Raw genomic sequence first — 24,589 nt, forward strand, 5'->3', positions numbered from 1 at the left:
ATATAATTTCAGAGATATGCTAGGAAGAAGTACAATAAGGGGAGAGAATGACAAAAGTTGGACAGATCAGGGTACAGTTTCTCATCACTGCCAAGCTCATTGACCTTGCCCTCTCTGGGGCTTGGTCTCTGCATGGACAATAATGCCTACTTAGATTTGTCCAGTAGGTTAAGTGTGATGAGATCCCACTTAGCACAGGGCCTGGTATACAGGAACTCTTTTGTAAATGAACCTGAATGTTTGGGTTCATTCTGGGCTGTGAATTGAGCTCTTAGGTTGTTTTAAGAGCTGAACTAATTTCTTCAACTGCTAAGTTGAGGCTGACTTCAGACTAGGGATTAGACCTGATTTGGTTGAAATTGGGTCAGGGAACAGCCAAGTTTACCAAACTAGCCATCTCTCTGGCTTTTCCTTCAGTAGTTCAGAGTTCAGATGATACTTCATTTAATTGAGATGGCAGTCTTTATTCTTTTGACTTTTGCTGTTATGGAAATACAGGTTGAACAGGTGGCACTGACTTGAGTTCTCCCCTGCTTCTGGGTAAAGAGTAGTGAAGTGCCTGGAAGGGCATATTTCTTTTGATCTTCTGCATGTGAGCAACTTCAGCTTCTAGAATTTGCTTTCTCCTGTGACTTATACTATAGCAGACCTGGTGCATCTATTCTTGCCCAGATGGTCTCAAGAAATATTCATGAACTGACCTGTATAATGGATGTGATGTCACTGTATTTAAGTGGTAAGGCACATCACTTTGAATGTTGTAATTCTGCTACTGTCTCCAGCTTAGGGGCCAGGTTGGTGAGTCAGAGAAGACACTTAGGCAAGACACTTGCAAACATAGGACAGTTAAATGTTAGTGAAGACCCAGACGAGAGGAGAGGGGGTGGGAGTGCTGTTAGGGAAGGGCTGCTTAAACACTGAGTTAAGGAGAGTTTATAAATAGTGATAAATCATTTACTCTTTAACCCTTCTCTTTGTGGGGGAGGGAAAACTTTGTGGTTAGAAGAAAATACCAAAGAAAGATGAAATCAGGAAAAATGTAACTTTGAAAGGAAAAATGTAATTGGAGGGGCCCTGAATAATTCTCTGCAGTGTGCTTACAATTGTCACCATGAAAACAGCTTGGTTTTCCTTCCACTAAGGTCATGTTCTCAACATTTCAAAAACAACTTTTTTTGTTTTTCCTTGCAGTTTTCTAGCAGGTTTTGAAGTTCTTGCTTGAGAGCCCTCCTTGGTTTATTGTGGATTCAGCTTAACATCAACATGAGGCTTAGATGCCCACCTCAGTTCCATCAGAACAGATCTAGGTAATTCAGTAAAATGTGCATAGTACGTAACTGGTTAGGAATAATAACCAATGGCTCGTAATGCTTTTGTGCACTGTATTTGTGGAGTAGTGTGAATCTGCAAAATAGGTTTGGGTCCTTTGAAAAAATGACTTCTTGTGAATCACAGGCATAGAAGACAATCATCGTAAAACACCTAGCCTCTTCTAGCTTATGACTGGGAGTCTATAATTACGATGCACTTATTCTAGGTGTGTCCACCTCAAACCTATTAGGGTACAATGACAGGTTATGCTTTGTTAAGAGACAAGCGAACGTATAAATGAATCCGGCTATTTTCTCTCCTCCATTTCTAAAGCTATAAAATACATAAACTTGAGCAGAGATAGCAAGGTTTATAAACAGACTTCTGAGTTATCACTGTTACGTAAAAGCCTGTCACTGAACATAGGGGGACAATTTCAGACAGAAGATAGATAAGAGTTGTCTTTATGGGCAAAAATGCTAGAGAACAACAAAAAACTTTTGAAATAGGATTGGGCAAAGAAGACAATGCAAGAAGCTACTTTTGGTAATGTTGGGTAGAGGAGGTGCTCTTGAACTTGGTTCTTCAAGGGTATACTTTTATAATCTACCCTAAAATTCACTATCATGTGCTTCCTATCCACTCTAAGCCCTTGAAAAGCCTCTGGTGCTTACAGAAGCTTCAGGAAAGGCTTGTAATCTTAGTGACTGCTTTGAACTGCCAATGGACACACCTGTAAGGGGCAGTGAAATTGAAATCCCTGCTGGAAAGTCTTTTTTTTTTTTTTTTAAGTACTTTTAATCAGGCCAAGACATACATACATACATATATATGTATACATATACATATACATATGTACATATACATATATATATGTATGCATATACATATGTTTTGCATATATATATATATATACATATATATATATATATATATATATATATATATATAGTATGTATATATGTGTATGTGTGTGTGTGTATTTTTAGTCCCTGAAGTAATCTGCAATGTTTACAAGTTGCCTTACTCTTTTCTCTTAATAGCTATGTTTTCATTTTCTTAACATGTGTATCACTCATTGTTATCCTTTTAAAACTGATAAATAGATGGATGTTGACCACATTCTATAAAATTCCCTTTTCATATAAGTATTTGAAGTATAATAAATTCAAATTCAAAACAAATTCATGATACAAATTCAAAACAAAGCTTACTTGGAGATAACTTTTCCTCTAAGACACACTTCTGCACATTAACCTATCTCTAATCTATATACATAAGCCAAATAAGCTTAAGCTATTTAAAAAAAATTTTTTTTCAAAGGAATATATACACAGCTGAAAAACCAGAGACAAGTACTCCCAACTCTATTATCTGTTTCTTCTAGAATTTACCTCGTTGACACGACATAATATGCATCTACTATCTTCTGAGTTAGCATTTTAAGACATTAGCTGCTGATTTCCTGTTAGTATCAGGTGAGGATTTAGCTTTCTTAAATTGCTCCTTTGCTTAAGTCACTCATTTTTTTCCATTTCTCTTTTGATATAGCTGTTACTCCTTTTTTTTCCTTTGTACTTTTTTGGGTTGTTGTTAAATCAGTAGTTAGAAATTATGCTTATAACTTTAAAAATTTTTTTTAATGTTTATTTATTTTTGAGAGAGAGAGAGACAGAGCATGAGCAGAGGAGGGGCAGAGAGAGAGGGAGACACAGAATCTGAAACAGGTTCTAGGCTCTGAGCTGTCAGCACAGAGCCCAACATGGGGCTCGAACTCAGAACAGAGAGATGACTTAGGCTGAAGTCAGACTCCCAACCAACTGAGCCACCCAGGCACCCCTATGCTCATGACTTTGGTACAACTTTATAGGTCATTTCTCTATCTTTACTTTAGCATATCAAAACCTTAGTTTATCATAGTGTTTGTTCCTTAGAGCTCTTTATTATAATTTCATAGTTCCTTTTTTCATTTTGAAAATAAAAGGAGTGACGATAACATAATGTCTACGTCTGAGAAGAGATTTAGATACACATTTGAAAAGAAAGGGTCACAATTCAGAAGAATAAAGGGGAATATGGCAGTGAGGGAAACAGAAGGTAAGAATTTTGTTGCTTCGTGTGAGAATGTTGGCATTTTAACAGCTGACTGTCCCGAGGTCTAAGAAAGTAAAACCTTGGTTTGCAGGCATAATTCATTCCGGAAACATGCTTGTAATCCAAAGCACTCCGTATATCAAGGGGAGTGTCGAGAACCATTTGCTCAGTTGTGATCATGTGACATTCGGCGACATGTACTACTGGTTTTGCAAGACATCACTTGCTTATCAGGTTAAAATTTATTAGAAATGCTAGCTTGTCTTGCAGAACACTCGCTCATAGAACAAGATACTCGCAATCCAAGGTTTTACTGTAGATGCTTCCAGTGCTGGGCTTTTTAGTGGAGACTTGGAACCATCAGAAGAAAAGACTACCTTGAGAGATGATGGAAGAAAAACCTCCTGTGACTTGGTCTTCTATATTCTGCACAGTGGTTTAATTTCATCACTACCTGCTCCATAAACTGTGACTTAGATATATATACAAATTCATATAAATGAATTATCAATTCTGCCTGCTGTTATTTAATTTTTAGTAATGTTAGAACGAATGTATTTTTACATATTTCAACTAAGTCTTGCCCTGATCTTAAAGCTCATCTTGCCTGTTTTCCTAGGCAAATGCTTTTCTCCCCTTACTAATGTAATGCATCATGTATGTCTATATATTATTTCATTTACTGACAATCTTAGTACAGTATTTCTTAAACACTGTTAACTTATTAGCTGAATTTAAACTGCTCAAAGCTAATTAAGAATGCTATAAAATGTAACCAGAGAATATAAATGCTTAATATTGTCATAGTAAAAAAATACTGGAAAATGTGTCAGAAAGTACCCCTTTAAATCATTCCCAGAAAGTCTTATTAAGAAATTCCTTATAGATTCATATAAGCTTTTTATCAGTTATGACCTTTCCTAATTAGCCCAGAGTTAAATTTCTTTTTGAACTTAAAACACTTATTAGAAAAAAATACTGATTTTTTTTTTAAGTGTCATATAGTTCCTCCACTCTGCCTCTCCAGCTCAATTATTTTGAGTTATCTTAATTTTGTTTTGTGGATGCAATGTCTTATTTTCCTAAAGACACAACAAATTTTTTAAAACTTTTCTTCTATTTCATATATCTATCTATCTATCTATCTATCTATCTATCTACAGATAGATATATATATTCTCTTTGGTTTGATTTCTGCCTTTTTGGTAACTTTTCTTGAGTGTCTAGTAATCTTTGGCTCTGTTCATATTTAAAAGTGAGGAATTAAGCTAATAGGAAGCTCTGTTGACATGGATGGGGCTTATTAACTTTTGGGTTTTGATGCAGGTTAATTGGATCATAAGATGGCTTTTTTAAAAGTAAGAAATAATTGATGTATAACATTGTATGAGTTTAAGCTGTACAAAGTGTTAGTTTGATACATTTATATATTGCACTATGATTACTACAGTAGCATTAGCTAATGCCTTTACTATGTCATTTTGTATTGAGACCAGTTAAGATTTAGTCTTCTAGTAACTTTGAGGTTTATAATATAGTACTGTTGACTGTAATCACTTTGTTATACCTTAGATCTCTAGAACTTATTTATCTACTTGTTGTAAGTTTGCCCCCTTAAACAATATCTCCCAAAATCTCTATTCCCTAGTCCCTGCTAATTACCATTCTACTCTCTGTTTACAAATTCAGTTTTATTCATTTATTTATTATTTATTTATTTTAATTTTTTAATGTTTGTTTATTTTTGAGGGGGAGAGAGAATCTGGTGGGGGAGGGGCAGAGAGAGAGGGAGACACAGAATCTGAAGCAGACTCCAGGCTCTGAGCTGTCAACGTAGAGCCTGACGCAGGGCTCAAACTCATGAACCGTGAGATCATGACGTGAGCTGAAGTCAGATGCTTAACTGACTGAGCCACCCAGGCACCCCAGTTCAGTTTTTTTAGATCCCACATATAAGTGATATACAATATTTGTCCTTTTCTGTCTGACTTATCTCACTTAGCATAATGCCTTCAGAGTCCATCCTTGTCACAAATGGCAGGATTTCCTTGTTTCTCATGGCTGAATGATCCATCTTCTTTATCCATTCATCCATTGACAGATACTCAGATGATTGCCATATCTTGGCTATTGTGAATAATGCTGCTGTGAACATGTGTGCAGATATCCCCTCATGATACTAATTTCAGTTCCTTTGGACATATACCTAAGAGTGGGATTGTTGAAACTTGTGGTAGTTCCATTTTTATTTATTTTTTTTGAGGAACTGCCATACTGTTTTCCATAATAACTGTACCAATTTACATCCCCACCAATAGTATATAGGGTTCCCTTTTCTCCACATTCTTGCCAACATTTGCTATCTCTTCTCTTTTTGATAAAAGGCATCCTAACATGGGGAGGTGATATCTCATTGTGGATTTGATTTTCATTTCCCTGATGATTAGTGATGTCAAACACCTTTTTATGTTCTTTTTGGCCATTCGTGTGTCTTCTTTGGAAAAATGCTTTTCAGGCCCTTTGTTCATTTTTAAATTGGATTTTTTTGTTTTTTTGCTATAATATGAGTTTTTTTTTTTTAAGTTTATTTATTTTGAGAGAGAGAGAGAGAGAGAGAGAGAGAGAGAGAGAGAGAATGGGGGAAGGACACAGAGAGAGAGACAGAGAGGAATCCCAAGTAGGCTCTGCTTTATCAGTGCATAGCCTGATGCGGGGCTTGAACTCATGAACTGCAAGATCATGACCTTAGCCAAAGTTAGACACTTAACTGAGCCACCCAGGAACGCCATGAATTCTTTCTTTTTTTTTTTTAAGTTTATTTATTTATTTTGAGAGAGAGCAAGTGAGCAGGGGAGGGGCAGAGAGAGAGGGAGAGAGAGAATGCCAAGCAGGTTCCACGCTGTCAGCACAGAGCCTGACACAGGGCTTGAACTCGTGAACCATGAGATTGTGACTTGAGCTGAAATCAAGAGTCAGATGCTCAACTGACTGAGCCACCCAGGCACCCCTCAGGTCTTACATTTAAATCTTTGATCATTTTGAGTTACTTTTCGTGAGTGGTGTAAGGTTAGGGGTCCAGTTTTATTCTTTTGCATGTGGATATCCACTTTTCCCAGCACCATTTATTGACGAGACCATCCTTTTCCCATTGTGTGTTCTTGGCACCCTCATCAAAAATTAGTTGACTGTTTATGTGGGGGGTTATTTGTGGGCTCTCTGTTCCATTCCATTGATCTAGCTGCCTGTTTTTATGCTTGTACCATACTGTTCTGTTAAGTATAGCTTTGTAATATAGCTTGAAATCAGGTTTTATGATATCTGTTCTTTCTCAGGATTGCTTTGGCTATTGGGTTATTAGCTGGCTTTTTCAGTGTGTTTCCCAAATATCAGCATCTATAAGGTTTAAAAAAATAAACTTAAAAAATTTAGAATAGTTTTACTTTATTATTATTATTATTTTTATTTTAATTTTCTTGATGTTTGTGTTTTAGAGAGAGAGAGAGAGAGAGACAGAGTGCGAGTGGGGGAGGGGCAGAGAGAGAGGGAGACACGGAATCTGAAGCAGGCTCCAGGCTCGGAGCTGTCAGCACAGAGCCCGATGCAGGGCTCAAATGCAGGAACCATGAGATCATGACTGAGCTGAAGTTGGACGTTTAACTGATTAGGTGCCCCTAGAATAGTTTCAGATTTACAGAAGAGTTGCAGAGATAGTACAGAGTTCTCGTATACCCCCATACCAAGTTCCCCTTATTGTTAGCATCTTAACATTAGTGTGGTACATTTGTCATAATTAATGAACCAATAAAGATAGATTATTATTAACTAAAGTCCACAGATTATTTAGATTTCCTTAGTTCTTAACCTAATGTCCTTTTTCTGTACCAGGATCCCATCTAGGATACGTTGTTACATTTAGCTGTCCTATCTCCTTGGGCTCCTCTTGGCCATGACAGTTTCTCAGACTTTCTTGCTTTTGATGACTTCAATAGCTTTGAGCTGGACTGGTCACATATAATTTTTTTAAGTTTATTTATTTATGTTGAGAGGGGGGTGGTGTAGGGGCAGAGATTGAGGGAGAGAGAGAGAATCCCAAGCAGGCTCCACAACATCAGCAGAGAGCCTGATGCGGGGCTTGATCTCATAAACTGAAATCATGACCTGAGCTGAAACCAAGAGTCGAACACTTAACTGACTGAGCCACCCAGGTGCCCCTGGACTAGTCACATACTCTATAGAATGTCCTTCGGTTGGGACATTCAACAGAGCCTGGAGCCTGCTTTGGATTCTGTGTCTCCTTCTTTCTCTGCCCCTCCCTTGCTTGCTCTCTGTCTCTATCTCAAAAATAAATATTTAAAATTTTTTATATTTTTAAATATGTTTTTATTTATTATTTCTGAGGTATCAGCACAGAGCCTGATGTGGGACTCGAACTCACAAACTGCAAGATCATTACCTGAGCTGAAGTCACACACTTAACTGATTAAGCCACCCAGGTGCCCCTATTCAATTACTTCTTTTTTTTTTTTTTAATTTTAAAAATGTTTTTATTTTTTTATTTTTTTTATTTTATTTTTTTTAATTTATTTTTGGGACAGAGAGAGACAGAGCATGAACGGGGGAGGGGCAGAGAGAGAGGGAGACACAGAACCGGAAACAGGCTCCAGGCTCCGAGCCATCAGCCCAGAGCCCGACGCGGGGCTCGAACTCACGGACCGCGAGATCGTGACCTGGCTGAAGTCGGACGCTTAACCGACTGCGCCACCCAGGCGCCCCAAAAATGTTTTTATTTTTGAGAGAGAAAAAGAGAGCAGGGGAGGGGCAGAGAGAGAGAGCAGGGGAGGGGCAGAGAGAGAAGGAGACACAGAATCTGAAGCAGGCTCCAGGCTCCGAGCTGTTAGCACAGAGCCTGACACGGGGCTCAAACTCACAAACTGAGATCGTGACCTGAGCTGAAGTCAGATGCTTAACTGACTGAGCCACCCAGGTGCCCCTCCTGAATATTTTTTTAAATTCACATACATTAAATTCCTTCTTTGTGCTATAAAGTTCTATGGGTTTTGACAAACATTGCATTATGTATTTACTGTTACAGCATCATACAGAACAGTTTTACTGCCCTAAAAACTTCCCTATGCTTCACTTATTCAATCCTCTTCTTTAAATTTTAAGTTTTATTTATTTATTTTTTGAGAGAGACAGAGACAGCATGAGTGTGGAAGGGGCAGAGAGAGAGAGAGAGAGAGAGAGAGAGAGAGAGAGAGGCGGCGGGGGGAGAATCCCAAGCAGGCTCTGTGCTGCCTGCAAAGAGCCCATGTGGGGCTCGAGCCCGTTAAACCATGAGACTACAACCTGAGCTGAAATCAAGAGTCGGACACTTTACCGACTGAGCCACACAGACACCCCATTAATCCTCTACTTTAAACCCCCTGATCTGTTTATTGTCTCTATCCTTTTGCCTTTTCCATATCTAAGGACATTTAGTTTTACCAGAGGAAAAACTGGATCCCCTGACTCCTCCCAGGAAGGGAGGAAGGGGATGTCTATAGATAGATGTCTGCTGGCAGAAACTGGGCAGAAAGTGGTTTGGGGGTCTCATTGCCTATTTTGAGGCTTTCACTTGGAGACCGCATTTTCAGTTTTGTGCCCCATTCCCACTTCCCACGGTGCCTGGTAGTCCTGAGTCCAGAGGCTTTGGGGTTCCATCTCTCCAGTGAATAAAAGCCCACTCGCTGTTACGGGTGGTGGTTGGTTGGTCACCCTGTGCTCTAGGTGGAGGGGCATACTTGATGCATGCCGCTTTTTTTCTTCGAAAGATCTCCCATTTTTGGCACTATGTCTTGCCTCCTGCTCTTCTGAGGTATCAGGGCCTGCAATTCCCGAGCATTTCTAGAGTTGAAAATGTCTTTTCTCATTTCTCAGCAAGGTCACTCTCTGCAAGGTTTCCTCTGCTAAGCTAGTCTCTGTCGGCTTTCTACCTTTCAAAATTACATTAAGATCTCTTATTAATCACTATTTCATTTCCTTTTCCTGGTGGGCTTACCACATGTTTAACCAGAAGTCTCATTTGCTTTTACGAGTTTGCTGGTTTGTGCAATTGAGGTTGTAACTACTCCGAAAAATGTTAAAAGCCACACGGATTGAATTTTCTTGTGTGACTGGTTTCTCTTTAACATATACAGCTGTTTTTAAAGTTTATTTATTTATTTTTGAGAGAGAGAGAGAGAGAGAGTGTGTATGAGCAGCGGAGGGGCAGAGAGAGAGGGAGGAAAGCATCCCAAGCAGGCTCCGCACCACCAGGGCAGAACCCAGCCTGGGGCTCGAACTCACGAACTGCGAGATCATGATCCGAGCCGAAATCAAGAGTAAAACGCTCAACCGACTGAGCAAATACTGGAGCCCTGCAAATACAGCTCTTAATGTAGAGTTGTGATAAAAATAATTGTGTGCAATTTATTTTTTTATGAGCATTTCCAATCCCTTCTGGGTCAGGACTAAACCTTTAAAAAATGATCAGTAGCATTCTTTTGAAACTTGCTGAAGTTAACGTTTCTGCTTCATTTGTGGTTGCTCCCATAGAGACACCATAGTAACTAACTCTTGGCAGGGCTTGGAAGTTTCTACATTGACTTTCCTGTATGGAAGTTTGCTCTCTCACACATACTCTTACTCTTTTGCAGTAAGTGGAATACCAGCAGGTTAGACTGATTTACATTTTGGACAACTTAATTTTGGATTTATCATTAAAAAGAATATGGAGCAGAATTCAAGATCTATTTCCTTTTACTGAACAGGAATAGAATATTTATAAAATTCCTAATTGTTCCAGTCATGCCAGTAAATGGAACTGGTACCTTCTAATGGTTTATGGTTATGCTTTACTGAAGGTGTTGAATGGGCTACATGCATTTTCTTATTCTTTTTTTTTTTTTAATGTTTTTATTTATTTTTGAGATAGAGACAGAGCATGAGCAGGGGAGGGGCAGAGGGAGAGGGAGACACAGAATCCGAAGCAGGCTCCAGGCTCTGAGCTGTCAGCACAGAGCCCGACGCGGGGCTGGAGCTCACGGACCGCGAGATCGTGATCTGAGCTGAAGTCAGATGCTTAACCGACTGAGCCACCCAGGCGCCCCGCATTTTCTTGTTCTGAGGGACCAAATAGGATGAAATGAAAGAGCAATTTTAAGAAGGGGTCCCTACCCAAGAAGGGGCTTGGATTAAAGAAATGTTTCTCATGTACCTACTGTGGGCCACATGGATTCCTTGGTGATCTCTTTTACTTTGGAGTAGCTACGAACCCTTTGCAGATATGAACCTAGGGCCTTCATCTTCAGTTGAGGGCAAAGCCAAAGTGGGATCCCAGGGCATGTGCATTCTCCATTGTGCTGCCTGGGGCTTTATGCTGCTTTTCCCAGGTTGGGTCCCGTGTTTCCTTATGCTTTGCTTCCAGGTTAGCGAGAGTCAGTACAGCACAGTGGCTAAGCATGGGCTCTGAAGCCACACTGCCTGCATTCAAATATTTACTCCACCATGTACCAGTTGGGCCCTGTGCCTCAGTGTTTCCACCTGTAAAATGAAGAGCATGAAATGATAGTTGCTCGGGCAATTAATATTGTAAAGCACTTAGTATACACTATAAAAGTGTTTACTAAAGAAATAGGTACATTCAGGGCGCCTGGGTGGCTCAGGCAGTTAAGCGTCCGACTTCAACTCAGGTCATGATCTCACGGCTCGTGAATTTGAGCCCTGCGTCAGGCTCTGTGCTGACAGCTCAGAGCCTGGAGCCTGCTTCGGATTCTGTGTCTCCCTCTCTCTCTGACCCTCCCCTGCTTGCACGCTGTCTCTCTCTCTCTCTCAAAAATAAACAAAAACATAAAAAAACTTTTTTAAATAAATTGGTACATTCTGTTAAACTTCTAGTCCTCCTACCATGCTCAGTACTTAAAAGAAAGCAGGTATTATCTTTAGGCCTTTCCATAAGGGAGAGTTCTATGGAAATGGAGATGTGTATAGAGCTGAGAGCGTTTCCCTTCTTACATGAAAGATTTGGGTCAGATGGGTAATATCCTTTAATGAAAATGTCACTTAGTGGTGCCCACCCTCGAATGGGTGTTCTTAAACAAAATCTAAGTGCTTATAAGACTCACACCCAGATATCCTTGAATAGCTACATAGAAACTTAATAAGAGTGAAAAATTCTAAGTTGTTGGGCTGGAATAATCAGATGAGACTTGGCACAATATTTTGTCTTTATTCTATAAAGTGAGGAGAGTGAGGTACAGGACTCCAAATGTATGTGATCTTTATAATGGTTAAACTCAGTTTAGTTGGCTAGCTCAAACCTGGAAAGTAGGTGCAGATGTGCTGACATTAAAAATGGAAAATGTAACAGGTGAACATCCTCCGATATTGTCTGCCTGAGGAAAATCCCCAAGGCTGCCTATCTGTGCACATAAGCAGCCATGAGATTGTAGGGACCTTCGGTCAGGGCTTTGTGGTTTTTTGTCCACTGGCCATTGTAACCTTTTACCCCGATGGTGAATAAATCAAGGACGGTCGGTGCCACACTGCACCGCAGAGGTGACTTTTTTTTTTTTTAAGTTTATTTGTTTATTTTGAGAGAGAGAGAGAGAGAGAGAACCATTGGGTAGGGACAGAGAGAGAGGGGGCAGAGCATCCAAAGCAGGCTCCTCTGTGCTGACAGTACGGAGCCCGAGGTGGGGCTGGATCATGACCTGAGCCCAAATCAGATGCTTAACTGACTGAGCCACCCAGATGCCCCAAAATTGAGGACTTAAGACAAGTATTGTTATCACTTGTGGGCAGGTGATCTGCCCCAGGATGTCATCCCCAGCCTGTACGGACTCCGGCATAGCACGTCTGTTTCAGAATACCAACGATTCCACATGGTTTGGGGAACTGAATGGTTTCATCAACTGAAGGTTAACTTTTGTTTGCTTGGATAATAGACAAAGTAAAGGAGTGAAAAGAGAGTTCATAGTCTGAGGGGTGAACAGACTGAAAAGGATGGGGTTTCTCAATCTGGGAGACAGTTTTATATCAATCTGAGGGAAGTATCTGGAGTAATTTTAGTCAAACGCTGTGTGCTTACACTAGACTTCCAGAGGCCCAGTCACATGATGGATGGGTAAAGAGCGCTGACTCGAGAATCGGTGGCTTCTGAAGAGGCCGCAGTTGAAGGTTCTTTCACCAGGCAATTGTTTGGTAATCATTTTGATTAATGAGGTTGTGTGGCAGAAAAGCAAACAAAGCTGAGGCGGTTAAACTGAAGATCAGGTATATGTGGGAGCGAGAAACATTGGGGGGCTCCCGGCAGACCTGCCTTAACATTAGTTCGGTTGCTAATTTGGGGAAGCATTTGATTAATATTTGGGAAGTTATGGCCAGGAATTCCTCCATTTGTTACTTCCCCTCACCGGGAAGACCTTGTGGGAATGGTATCCCTGTATGTAGCTATCCAAGTGGTCGGAATTTTTGACAACAGTCCAGCGGAAAGCTGGTGCTATTAATAGGTATCAGTTGAGTATCCATTGCAGGGAGGAAGACGAGAGGCGACATTATGTATCAGTTAAAGGCTAGGCCCTGGAATGAAACTCCTGGGTTTGATTCCTCACTGCACCGTTCACAGGCTTTGTGATTTTGAGTCAGTCACTTAACCTTTCCGGACTTCAGTTTTCCCATCTATGAAATGGGAACAGTAAGTGCTCCCTCCTTGCTAGCTGCTCTTGTTAACACTACAGTTGTTACTGATTTTGTTAGCTGACCAATGACTGCAGGAAGAGTGCAAGGTCTAAAGTACCCACACGCTGGCCCCTTTCTGGGTCCTTCTCACATCCAGTATGAGTGAGATGAGTAAACCAAATTTCTCAGTGGCATGAGACATTTCTGCCTCTGACTTCAGTCTTTCTCTCCGGCAGCAGCTTTCCGGTGAGCACTGGTGACATCAGTCCATTCTTTCTCGTGTATATTTTTTTCCTGGGTCACTACCTATGTAATCAAGGTTTTCTGGCTTATCACTGTGACTAGATAAACTTTTATTGGTTCTTTTCCATTACCATGGGCTGTTAGCCAAGAGATCTGATCTGTCACAAATGGAGGGATTTGCCTCAACATTCTTGAAATCTCCCTGACCAGGGCAATGTTTTAGTCTTAATTAAGACAGTGCTACGGAGGGGCAGGGAGTCAGGAGTTACATCCCTGGATTGAGAAGAAAAGGACAAAAGAGAAAAGGCTGAGACCAAACATTTGCCGAGCAGTTCAGCTGGTTCAAAGTTGGCTTTGTTTAACGCCCAACTTCTCGGATTTTCCTCGGCTGAGTGGGCTTGGTGGAACGCTGGCTTGAGAGTGTTGCTTAGCAATGGTATTTTGTGGCACCCAATTCTCAAAGAGTCAAGCAACCCATCACCTGCCTCCCCTCCACCAATCCTCAGCTGCCGTCCCAAGCCTCCTATTAGACAATCAAATGTATGCTGGAGGGAGGGACCGGAGCGAGGGGGCGAAGTTTAATCATTGAACTAAGCAGCCTGGAGGTATTTAATCTGTAGCACCTAGTTCCTGGAGGCCTCCAGCCTGACCGGGAGTGGGCAGCACTCCAGAGACACGGGAGTAAACACTGCACAGAAATCTCTGCCCATCTCAGGAGAAACCAAACTTGGAAAAAATGTTTGCCGTACACTTGATGGCATTTTACTTCACCAAGCTGAAGGAGGATCAGATCAAGAAGGTAAGGACTCGCAAAGCTCAGAGATACCTGGCTCATTCTTGACTGAAAGAACTAATTGATACCGTGGCTGCATCCAAAGGGACTTAAGCAAGCTTATTAGAGAAGACCCAGGGAGCACAGGACCAGCAAAGAGCTCACGGAGTGGGGAGCGGAGCAAATCTCCCACAGGCTGGGCATTAGACATTGTCCTCAGTCTTGCATTTCACTCTGCACTTCCTGGCAGATATCACTGGGTGTGGATGAGGCAAAAGTCTTTAGAAAGGTGAAAGACAATCGTGTTTGATGTCAGGGATGTTTGAGGGGAAAGGCTACAAAGGAGGGGAGAGAAATTTTGAGAACCTTTCAAGTAATTCACATGATTCTTCATGTGCTTGAAAGAATAGAAGCATGGGAACCAACCAAGAGGGATGTGGGTTTTGATGTACAACAGTTGAAATATTTACTATTGCCATGGCTGTTGGCCAATGGTAGGCTGTGCATTATTCCGCCACTTTGCCCACGAAACCTCTCCACAAAATTGATTCCAAGGTAGGCTGCTTAAAAGTTGCCAAGGCTCACCATTCTCTGCTGGCAGCCTGGAAGGAGCCCAGCCTGCCACACCAGCCACTCCAGCTGCCGAGGCAGCGCCCTGGGCACTAGTGTCTCTCAATTTACAGATAACAGAAATCCTCTCAGGAGGCCGGACTTAGCCAAAGCCACCCGAGTATTTAAGGTGGAGAGAGGATTAAACCCAAGTCTCTGACTCCCCTAGCATTCTTTCCATTGTGCTGTGATGCCTCCAGGCTTTTCAAACACAGAGAGGAAGCATGGTCCCTTACAGCCCTCATGTGCTTGGTGGGATAAACCTCCACTAAATTCTGTTCATTAGAGAATTGGGTTAGAAGTTATAGCAAATCTTAAAGTATTGTGAATCAATCTGATTTAAGCTGTCTTAATTTTCACGTATTGATTAGTTTCATGGAGTCCTCTACTGGCTTCTTGAGGAGGTAGAAAAGTCCTCAAGAGTACAACTTAAAGATTCACTTTCCATTATTACCTGCTTAGTAAAGAAGAAACCTGCATGTATCTCTACAAAACCCAAGAGAGAAGTCTTTGGAACCTTTCCATTTGGTTCTGCGAATTAGTTTCATTTCCTTGGTTCCTTTTGTTACATCCTAGAATCAGGTGGGACCTGCTTGTCCACCAGCCCCAGGTTGCAGCCTCCACGGATTTGTTCGGGTCCTCTGCGAGGAGGGTGAGCCTTTGTCAGGGCCTGAGGTTGACCCTTCCCATCTCCCTCCTCTCTCCCCTTCCAAGAAAGCTGAAGAGTGAGCTGAGGAGGGATAGTCAGGAGCACCTTGTGGCCACCTGAAGTAACAGGTGACTGGGATAGTACGGACATCTGGTTTATTGGTTGCTGGATGAGTCACAGGTTCTGAGAACACGGGCTCGTGCCCTCCTCCACGTGGTGTAAACACACCTGGTCAAAAGGCACAGGCCCTTTCTTTCTCTCCAGGGTCAGGTAGTCTATCCCCTCCTTAGTTTCTGTGCTTCCTGCCTCCAGAGTGTCAAGATCCTGGGCCATACTTGCCTGGGAGGGTTACCGTTTAGACCCTGGAACAATTTTTTTCAATCTCCCTATACCAATGTTAAAACAAAGACCAAACAAAATAAAACGAGAAGGGAGAGAGGGAGGGAGGGAAGGAAGGAAGGAGGGAAGGAAGGAAGGAAGGAAGGAAGGAAGGAAGGAAGGAAACACCACTGTGATAACTTCTTTTCCAATTCAATATATTGATGTTATTTGACCTACTGAGAACATTGGGCTGACTCTGGTCACTGACCTGCAGACTGTTCACTCATAAGAGAAGGGCTGGTTAGGTTTTCAGTATGTACTTTTTACGGTTCAGTAAGTCAACATTACGAAAAGGGGAAACGTTACCTTTATTCCCACCCCTCTCACAAACACTGTCAGATTTGCCCGGTGGAAGCCGTTATGGTGTGTTTTTACAGTTGTATTTCTAGCTCATCTACAATTCTGACTCTTGTGTCCTTCACTTATTGTTATATTGTAACCACTTGCGTCCATTTCTCCCATTTCTTCATTATTATCATTTTATTATCCTCTGATGTTCAATCATGTTGGATATACTGTAACTTAATCTTTTCCCTCTTGTTGGACATTTGGCTACTTAAAAACATGTTTTTTAACGTTTATTCATTTTTGGGAGACCGAGAGAGACAGCGTGCAAGCGGGGGTGGGGCAGAGAGAGAGGGAGACACAGAATCCGAAGCGGGCTCCAGGCTCTGAGCTGTCACCCCAGAGCCTGATGTGGGACTCAGACTCACCAACCGTAAGATCATGACCTGAACGGAAGTTGGATGCTTAACCAACTGAGCCACCCAGGTGCCCCTGACATTTGGCTACTTTTGAAAACATTTTTTAACAGTTAAGATATTGTTATGAAAAACACTGGAATGTGTTTACTGTTATCCATCTTTGTGATCATCATAAGGTTAGATTTTCAGAACCGAAATCACTGGGTCAAAGAGGTGAACCTTTTTATGACTCTTGATTCATATGGGACCTTTGGACTAAGTGATCTCTAAAGTCACTTCCGGCTCCCACATTCTGTCATTCAGCAAGTCTGAGCTTACATTTTTGAATTTGCTCTTCTATGTTAAATGTACCGTGTGTTGGCTCTTTTGTTTAGAAGATATCCTGTTTCACGGTCTCAGAGTCTTTCCAAATGTGTGCTTGGTTTTCTGCAACTCAAACACCCTCCCTTAGTGCCTGCAAAGGATGTGCCTGGTTACACAGGCCTCAAATCACCTGTTTGGATTTAAAATACAGCTTTCCCTCCCCAACATATGTTTCATTTTTCCCGTCTAGCTACTGCACTAGGTCCTGTGGGAGGTACAAAGAATAAACAAGAAATTGTTGCTAAGCTGACATTCTTTCTGTCACGACTTGAACTTAGTGAAACAGCAGGAGCGGAAACCCACAGTTCTGAAGGACTCTTAAACTGCAGCTGGCAAATGACCCCAATGGGGCCTCAAACCCATGTCTTGTATGTGAGGGATGACACTATGGGGACACGGGAGAAGTTCTGTTGGGCGCTGAGCAAAATGAGCTGTAGGTCCAAGGGCGCATCTCAGGGTCCTTGGGGTGGAAAGGGAGCAAGTTTAGTTCCCGTGTAGTACATCTCACCCTTCCCCAAGCCCCAATTACTTGGGTCACGTCCCTTCTGTCGGTTTTCTCCGTGTGTGTGGCTGTGCCAACCAATTAGTCATAAACAGACTCAGGGTGAACAGGAAGCCCTTAATGAAGCATGACCTGGTTCCATCCTATCTCCTCAAATACACTGAAAGCCCAATTGTCCTTTTTGCTAATGGCTCTCTGATGGTTTTCTGGCCTCTCCCTGGCCCCCAAGTCCCTGGAGCCATGCGCCATTTCACTGGCTTGGGTCTCCATATTGTCCCCAGCCTAAGCTGGGGCGCCGCCCAGTAGGCCTGCCTGGCTGATGACTAGGCACCTGTCCTGTGATAAAGGTCATGTGGCCCCTGCACTTTCCGTGTAATGTCTCTGTTGGGCTCCTGTGTCCTGCACAGAGCTGTGAAGCAAAACCAGGCAAAACCAGACTGGATTCTAGTCCCACGGCTGCCATTCACTTACAGCTCTCCCAGTGTTGCTTCATGACTCTGAGGCTTGGAGACCTCATTTCTCAACCAGAAGCAAGAATTCTGGCCTCACCTGGCTGCCTCAAAGCCATGTCAGGGAGATTGAATGAGGTTGCCTACATGAAAGCACTTTGTAGACTGCAACGAATGTTCTTAGCCTTTGAGAAAAGTGTGGGAGAGTGATTCCTCTAGGAATGTGCTGGGATCAAGTCTGCTTGTGACTTGGGTGGGTGGAGAGGCTGCTCAGTATGTGTACATAAAGCAGGAGGGGCAAATACAGGGCATCTGTGCCACTGTCCCTACTCGTGACCCCCTCAGTCATCTGTTCCAGTAAGCCCTGGGAATTCAGGCTGTCACTACCAAATGATGAGCATTACCATGAAGAGGAAACTGTTGTACTAAGCACAGCCAGAGTGAGTTTTATAGTGTCCCTCCATTAGGGCAGTGGTCCTTTGCCCACTCATTTGAAAATGAGTGTTTCCCACTCATTTTTAGGAGCTACTGGGGCTGGCTTTAAAAATTAAACTTCATCTTGGGGCGCCCGGGTGGCTCAGTCGGTTGAGTGTCCGACTTCGGCTCAGGTCATTATCTCACGGTTCATGGGTTGGAGCCCCGAGTCAGGCTCTGGGCTGACGGCTCGGAGCCTGGAGCCTGCTTCGGATTCTGTGTCTCCCTCTCTCTCTGCTCCTCCCCTGCTCATACCCTGTCTCTCTCTGCCTCTCAAAAATAAAGAAACGTAATAAAAAACATTTAAAGAGAAATTAAACTTCATCTTAATTAGAACCTCAGTTAAAAGCAGAATGACAATTTAAAGGACTAGAATTTAGAGATTGCAATTGGAAACTAAATTTAGCTGAGCTTCCTAGCAGCCCATAAACAAAAGGAAACAAGTCTGGGTATATATTGTCATCATTGGAAGTGAAAACTTCTGTGCTTAGGAATTTACCTTTCAAACTATAGCTAGTCTTTTGTAGTGGAGAGGCAATGAGACAAGGGTGCAGGCCCTGGGCTAGGAATTAGAAACCCTGAATCCTTTGTAGCTTTTGCCCCTCTATTGTCCCGTCAGAAAAATGGGAGAATCCTTTCTTCCTCAGAGCTCACCCTTCAGAGGAATAAATTCCTGCCTCCCAGCCTTCCAATCCATTCTGTTCTTCCAATTCCCCACTTTGTCTCCAAGATGTGAGGGGTCAGGCAAGGAAGTTTTGGGAATCGACATCATGACTGTCGATGTCCCCAGAGTCAGAAATGCAGCTTCGTGATGGGAGTGGAGGACAAGCACCCCTAACAGGCAACCCTGGTCACCCTGGTGTCTGTTCCAGGTGGACAGATTCCTGTATCACATGCGGCTCTCCGATGAGACCCTTTTGGACATCATGGCTCGGTTCCAGGCTGAAATGCAGAAGGGCCTGGGGAAGGACACCAACCCCACAGCCTCCGTGAAGATGCTGCCCACCTTTGTCAGGGCCATTCCAGATGGCTCAGGTGAGTGGGGCTAGGGGCTGCCAGGGACCCTGATCTCCCTGCTTTCTCCCTGGCTGATGGGTACCTGTCCCCTGGCTTATCTCTCCAGCCCTCTGTGCACATTCCTCTCCAACTCTCTCTGCTTCAGTCTAGTCAATACCAAAAGTTTTGAACCAAAGTTCAAATGTACCCTGCTTTTTCTCCGCTCACCTTGGCCCCACACATTTTGTTTATTCACTTGCTGGGGTATCCAACATTCTTCCTCTCGTGAACATCAACCTGGCTTTTCAATCTCAGGGTAGCGGTCACTGCCTCCATCTAGGAAGCATTCCCATGCCGGGTCTCCCTACTGGGCCAGTGCTCCCTGAGGGCAGAGTCTGTTTCTTCTTCACCACAGTGTTCTGAGCACCTAGCGAAGTGCCTGATGCACACTAGGCCCTGAAATATTTGTTGAATGGATAATAAGTGGTGTTTCATGCCTAGGTATCTGGATTCTAGGCCCAAGGTGGTAAGTAATGGAAGATAAGGTGATGTAGTGGGAGGAAGAATAAATGACAGTTCAAGAAACCTGGGTTCTAGGCCCATTTCTCGGTGACCTTTGGCCAAACGTTTAGCCTTAGTTTCTTTATCTGTAAAATGAGAGAGTTGGCCTCTGTATTTGTTTTCTGTTTTCTGCTATAATAAGTTACCACAAACGTAGCAGCTTAAAACCCACCCAAAATTTATTCTCTTACAGCTCTGAAGGTCAGAAGTCTGAACTGGGTCCCACTGGGCTATAATCAGGCTGTCAGCAGGGCCACGTTCCTTCTGGAAGCTCTGGGGTAGAATCTCTTTCCTTGCATTTTCCGCCGGCATTCCGTGGCTCATGCCCCTTTTTATCTCCAAACCAGCTGCGGAGCATCTTTAAATCTCTCTCTGACTCTGATCCTTCTGCTTCTCTCTTCCACATTTAAAGACCTTGTGATTACACATTAGGCACACTCAGATAATCCAGGATAATCTTCCAAAATCAAGGCCAACCCATGAACAGTTTTAATCCCATCTGTAACCTTAATTTTCCCTTGCCATGTAACTAACATATATACAGGTCTGGGGATTAGGATGTGGACATCTTTTTTTTTTTTTTAATTTTGAGAGAGAGAGAGAGAGAAAATGAGCATGAGCATGAGCCTGAGGCAGGGCTTCATACCACAACCCTGGGATCATGACCTGAGCCGAAATCAAAAGTCAGATGCTCAACGGACTGAGCCACCCAGGCATCCCAGGATGTGGACATCCTTGGGGAACTATTGCTTTGCTGACCATAGCCTAGAGGTCTCTAGAGGGAATCCACAAGTTTCCATCCACCTCCTCCATTCTCAGCCTCTGGGCAAAGCCACAGGAGGGACAGGAACTGGTGTCTACCAGGCACCGTCTGTGGTCAGGGGTGTTACTGTCCCTTAAGAACCCTGAGTTGTAACTGTTTTGCCCAGGTCAGATGAGAACACTGAGGACCAATGAGCTCCCCCAATGGCAGTGTCCCAGTGCTCCCACCAAGCTCCAGCGAGGGCTTTGGGGCCCTTGAAGGAGCAGGGACTGAAGTTTAGGAAACTCCCAGGGGCTTTGATTGGATTAGCCGGGTTCTGGGCCCCTGTGGGCCAATGACTGGGTCAAGGTAGTTTCTGCCATTCGAGAGTTCTCCGGGAACTGTGATGTGAAAGTCCTATTCCCTCAGTGGTGGCTGGGTGACATGGTGGACAATTACTCACCCTGGAGGGACATAAGCTTTGGAGAGAGACAGTCCTGTTTAAAAAAATCTGCTGAGTTCCAGATGCTGTTCTATGAAAGTGCCTAGGGGACTGTGGTCCTCGAAGGGTCATCCAGGGCCATTCAGAGTAAGCATCTGAGTCATGGGTGTGTCTATGGCGGGAGGCACCAGGGTGAAGTCCTCCCAGCTTCCTGTGCTTTGGTTCTTCCTGCTGAGGTGTGTCCCCAGAAGCGAGGGAAAGTGACTTTGATGGTCTGGAGGCTGTGGGGATAGATGCGTCTTCCTGGCCCTGGCTATTTCAGGAAGGTTTGGAAGTGAAACTGACAAGTCTTAGAAACCCTCAGGCCCGGAGGTACCTCTCCTCAGAGCCTCTCATCATATAATAATTCTCACCGGTGATCCTGTTGCAGTGAGGTCTTGGGACCCAGAGTCCCTGGGGCCAAGTGGCCTTGGTAAGTCCCAGGACCACTGCACTCCTGTCTGCATCAGTAAAAGATCAGGGTTGTTAGGATCTGATGAAGTCATGTGGAAGGAGTGCTTTAAAATCTCGCAAATATTGCCCCAAGTCTTGTGTGGCTCCTGTGAGCTGGTGGTGTAATTTCATGGTTACTAACAAAAGCAAACAAATAAAATGCTGCTAATCCACTGGGACCTCCATTTCAAAAATGTGTGCAGGTGCCAGAGAAATCCTGAGTTCACCTACTGTCTGTAATTCCCTTCCTTTTATCCAAACCTACCTGAGAGGGGGTAACTTGTTAGAGCTTAGCTCCCTCCCAGCCTTTCAGTGAGGGAGCTGCAACTGACTGTTCTTACAAAGTGCCTTAAAAGTGTTAGCCTTTGTGCCTTATCCTCTACCAGTCACGAGGGAAGGGGGACGGGAAGTGCCCATCACATGATTGTGACGGTGATTGTGATGCTGTAGGCCCGACTCCAGATGCTGCTACTGAGGGGGGAGCCTTGAAGGGGAGCCCAGGGGGCCTGACGTAGTCAGTTGATATGCCCAGGGGGCTGCCCTAGAACAGGGGTCCCTTGCTCACCTGAGTATAAGACTCAGCTGCGGGGCGCTTGGGTGGCTCAGTCATTAAGCATTTGACTTCAGCTCAGGTCATGATCTCACAGTTCGTGAGCTCGAGTCCCACTCTGGGTGAGCATGAGCCCTGGGTGAGCCCCACTTTCTCTCTCTCTCTCTCTCTGCCCCTCTTTCACTTGTGCCCTCTCTCTCTCTCTCAAAACAAAAAACAAAAAGACTCCCCCGAAGCAGTTCCTAAATGTGGTGTGGTTTCTCAGGTCTCTTCCCCTGGAGATTCTGCGTCTCCGGGAATCTACACATTCAGTCATCGTGCATCTGTGGGAACAGGAAGGAACAGGGGCATAAACCCTGGGAGTGGCTTAGGAGAAGGAAACCCTGGAGCCTCGGAAAGGTCACAGAATCCGCCTACAGAGGCGGATTGTCAAGGCAACCTCACTCTCTTGGGAGATTGTTATCTTTTTATTTTTTAAAAATTTTTATTGAGATATAATTAGCACCACATTGTATTAGTTTCAGGTGTACAACATGATTTGATGTTTGTATATACGGCAAAATGACCACCACAGTGAGTCTAACATTTGGCAACACATGTAGTGACAAATTTCTTTTTTTCTTCTGATGATGACTTTTAAGATCTACCCTCTTAGCCGTTTTCAAATACGCAACACAGTACTATTAACTATAGTCACCATGTTGTACATTACGTCCCCACGATTGGACAGTCATGATAATCTTCATAATTGCTGTCGAGATCCTGACGGCCCCACTGCCGCTATTGTCTCTTCTTCTAGGTAGGTCCTCCCTCCCTCAGGTTCCAACGAGTCCTTTCTCTGGGGTCAAAGTCACAGAAGGGACCACGCCAGGTGGTTTCCATGAAATTGCATCTTGAGTCACTGGTGGAGCCAGGCGATTGCACACCGATAAGAGCACCGGTGTCCAGAGGAAGGGATGAATCCATGCTACCCTACACTGGGTTTTGCATATCACCTCCAACCCGAACCGCAGCACAGGAAGCTCCTCTTATGAAAATCCTCCAGTCTATTCTGACTGGTGCTGGAGGCATTTTCCCCAAGTCTCCATCAGAGCTCGGCACTCCCATGCTTCAAATCTTTCTGTGGCTCCCCCTCACCTTCTGGATAAAGCTCAAGCTCTTTGGGGTGGGGCAGTTTTTCCAGCTCTTTCCTAGTTTATCCCGAGACTACCTGCGAGCCTCATTTCTGTCACACCTCCCTCTTTCCTCAGAAGCAGACCCTCCCTTCCCTATGTGAGCTCATTCCTTGGCTCCAGGTTTCCTCCCTGGGACCTCCTCTGGCCGGCTGCCCGCCTCCCTCCCTCGCATTCTTCAGTACTCGGCTCTTTCCGCCTCCTCTGTGGCGTTCACTCCTGCCCTCCCTGTGCCTTCTTAGCACGTGGCGTGTTATCTGGCACAGAGTCAGTGCTCAGTAAATGTTCATACAAGGATTGTGTGATCTTCCCTATTTCCTACTTCAGATAACATCTGTGAAAGCATCTCTTGTTTGGTACGTGATGAAGGCTAATAAAAATCGCACAGTATCAGGTCCCTGGATTCCCTTCATGAATAATAAATGACTCCAACAGGCTTCTTTGGGGGCTGATCTAGGGAGATAAGAATCTTTCTGTCCAAATAATCTCCACAAAAACAAAAGATCCAGCTGGCTGGGTCTATAAATGACTAAGCCCGTGCAACTCTAACTGTGGTCCAGAGACCTGCAGCAGAGACCTGGGAACTTGTTTAGAAATATAAAGTCTTGGGGCTCCTGGGTGGCTCAGTCGGTTAAGCGTCTGGCTTCGGCTTAGGTCATGATCTCACGGTCTGTGAGTTCGAGCCCCGCGTCGTGCTCTGTGCTGACAGCTCGGAGCCTGGAGCCTGCTTCTGATTCTGTGTCTCCCTTTCTCTTTGACCCTACCCCACTCACACTCTTTCTCTCTGTCTCTGTCTCTCTCAAAAATAAATAAACATTAAAAAAAAAAAAAGAAAAATATAAAATCTCAGGGGTGCCTGGCTGGCTCAATTGAAAGAGCATGCGACTCTTGATTTCAGGGTCACGAGTTCAAGCCCCATGTTGGATGTAGTGATTACATCCATATGTACATACATACGTATATATACATACATTTTTTTAAAACCCACAAAATCTCTGAGCCCACCTAAATTGAATCATGTAATCTGCATGTTAAAATTCTTGGGAGATTCACATGCACATTGAAGTTTGCCGAGCACTGCTCAGGAGGGCCTGTCTCTAGATCTTTGTGTGCCAGGAACGGAGAACCCAGGCAAGCCAGGTCAAGAAAGGAGGTCTGTTGTACAAAGACACAGAAAGCAAAAAGGGAGACACACAGGATCTCGTGAATCTGAGGGCACGAACCGTGGTACACTTAAGCTGCAAGGGAACTAGGAGTCAGAATTTCCCTCCGTGGTTTCGGCCTACATACATAGGGCCACCTTGGCTCCTCAGCTGACCTCTGGTTTGGGGCACCTTCCACTTTGGTTTTTACCACCAACTAGCAATTTCTCACTGTGTTTTAT

The 24,589-nt window shown here is 43.7% G+C and overlaps 1 protein-coding gene across 1 annotated transcript in view; it reads left to right on the plus strand.

Annotated features, from left to right (window-relative positions):
- The first annotated feature begins 13,920 nt into the window (after positions 1-13,920).
- HKDC1 (hexokinase domain containing 1) overlaps positions 13,921-24,589 on the plus strand; it is a 49,028-nt gene continuing 38,359 nt past the window's right edge. The window contains exons 1-2 of the mRNA XM_019444381.2: positions 13,921-14,146; positions 19,123-19,285. Coding sequence (XP_019299926.2) covers positions 14,084-14,146; positions 19,123-19,285 — 226 coding nt within the window. The 5' untranslated portion in view covers positions 13,921-14,083. The remainder of the gene's footprint in view (positions 14,147-19,122; positions 19,286-24,589) is intronic.

The sequence above is a fragment of the Panthera pardus genome, unplaced genomic scaffold, assembly GCF_024362965.1.
Source record: "Panthera pardus isolate Hobbes unplaced genomic scaffold, ASM2436296v1 HiC_scaffold_22, whole genome shotgun sequence".
In the NCBI taxonomy this organism is placed as follows: Eukaryota; Metazoa; Chordata; class Mammalia; order Carnivora; family Felidae; genus Panthera; species Panthera pardus.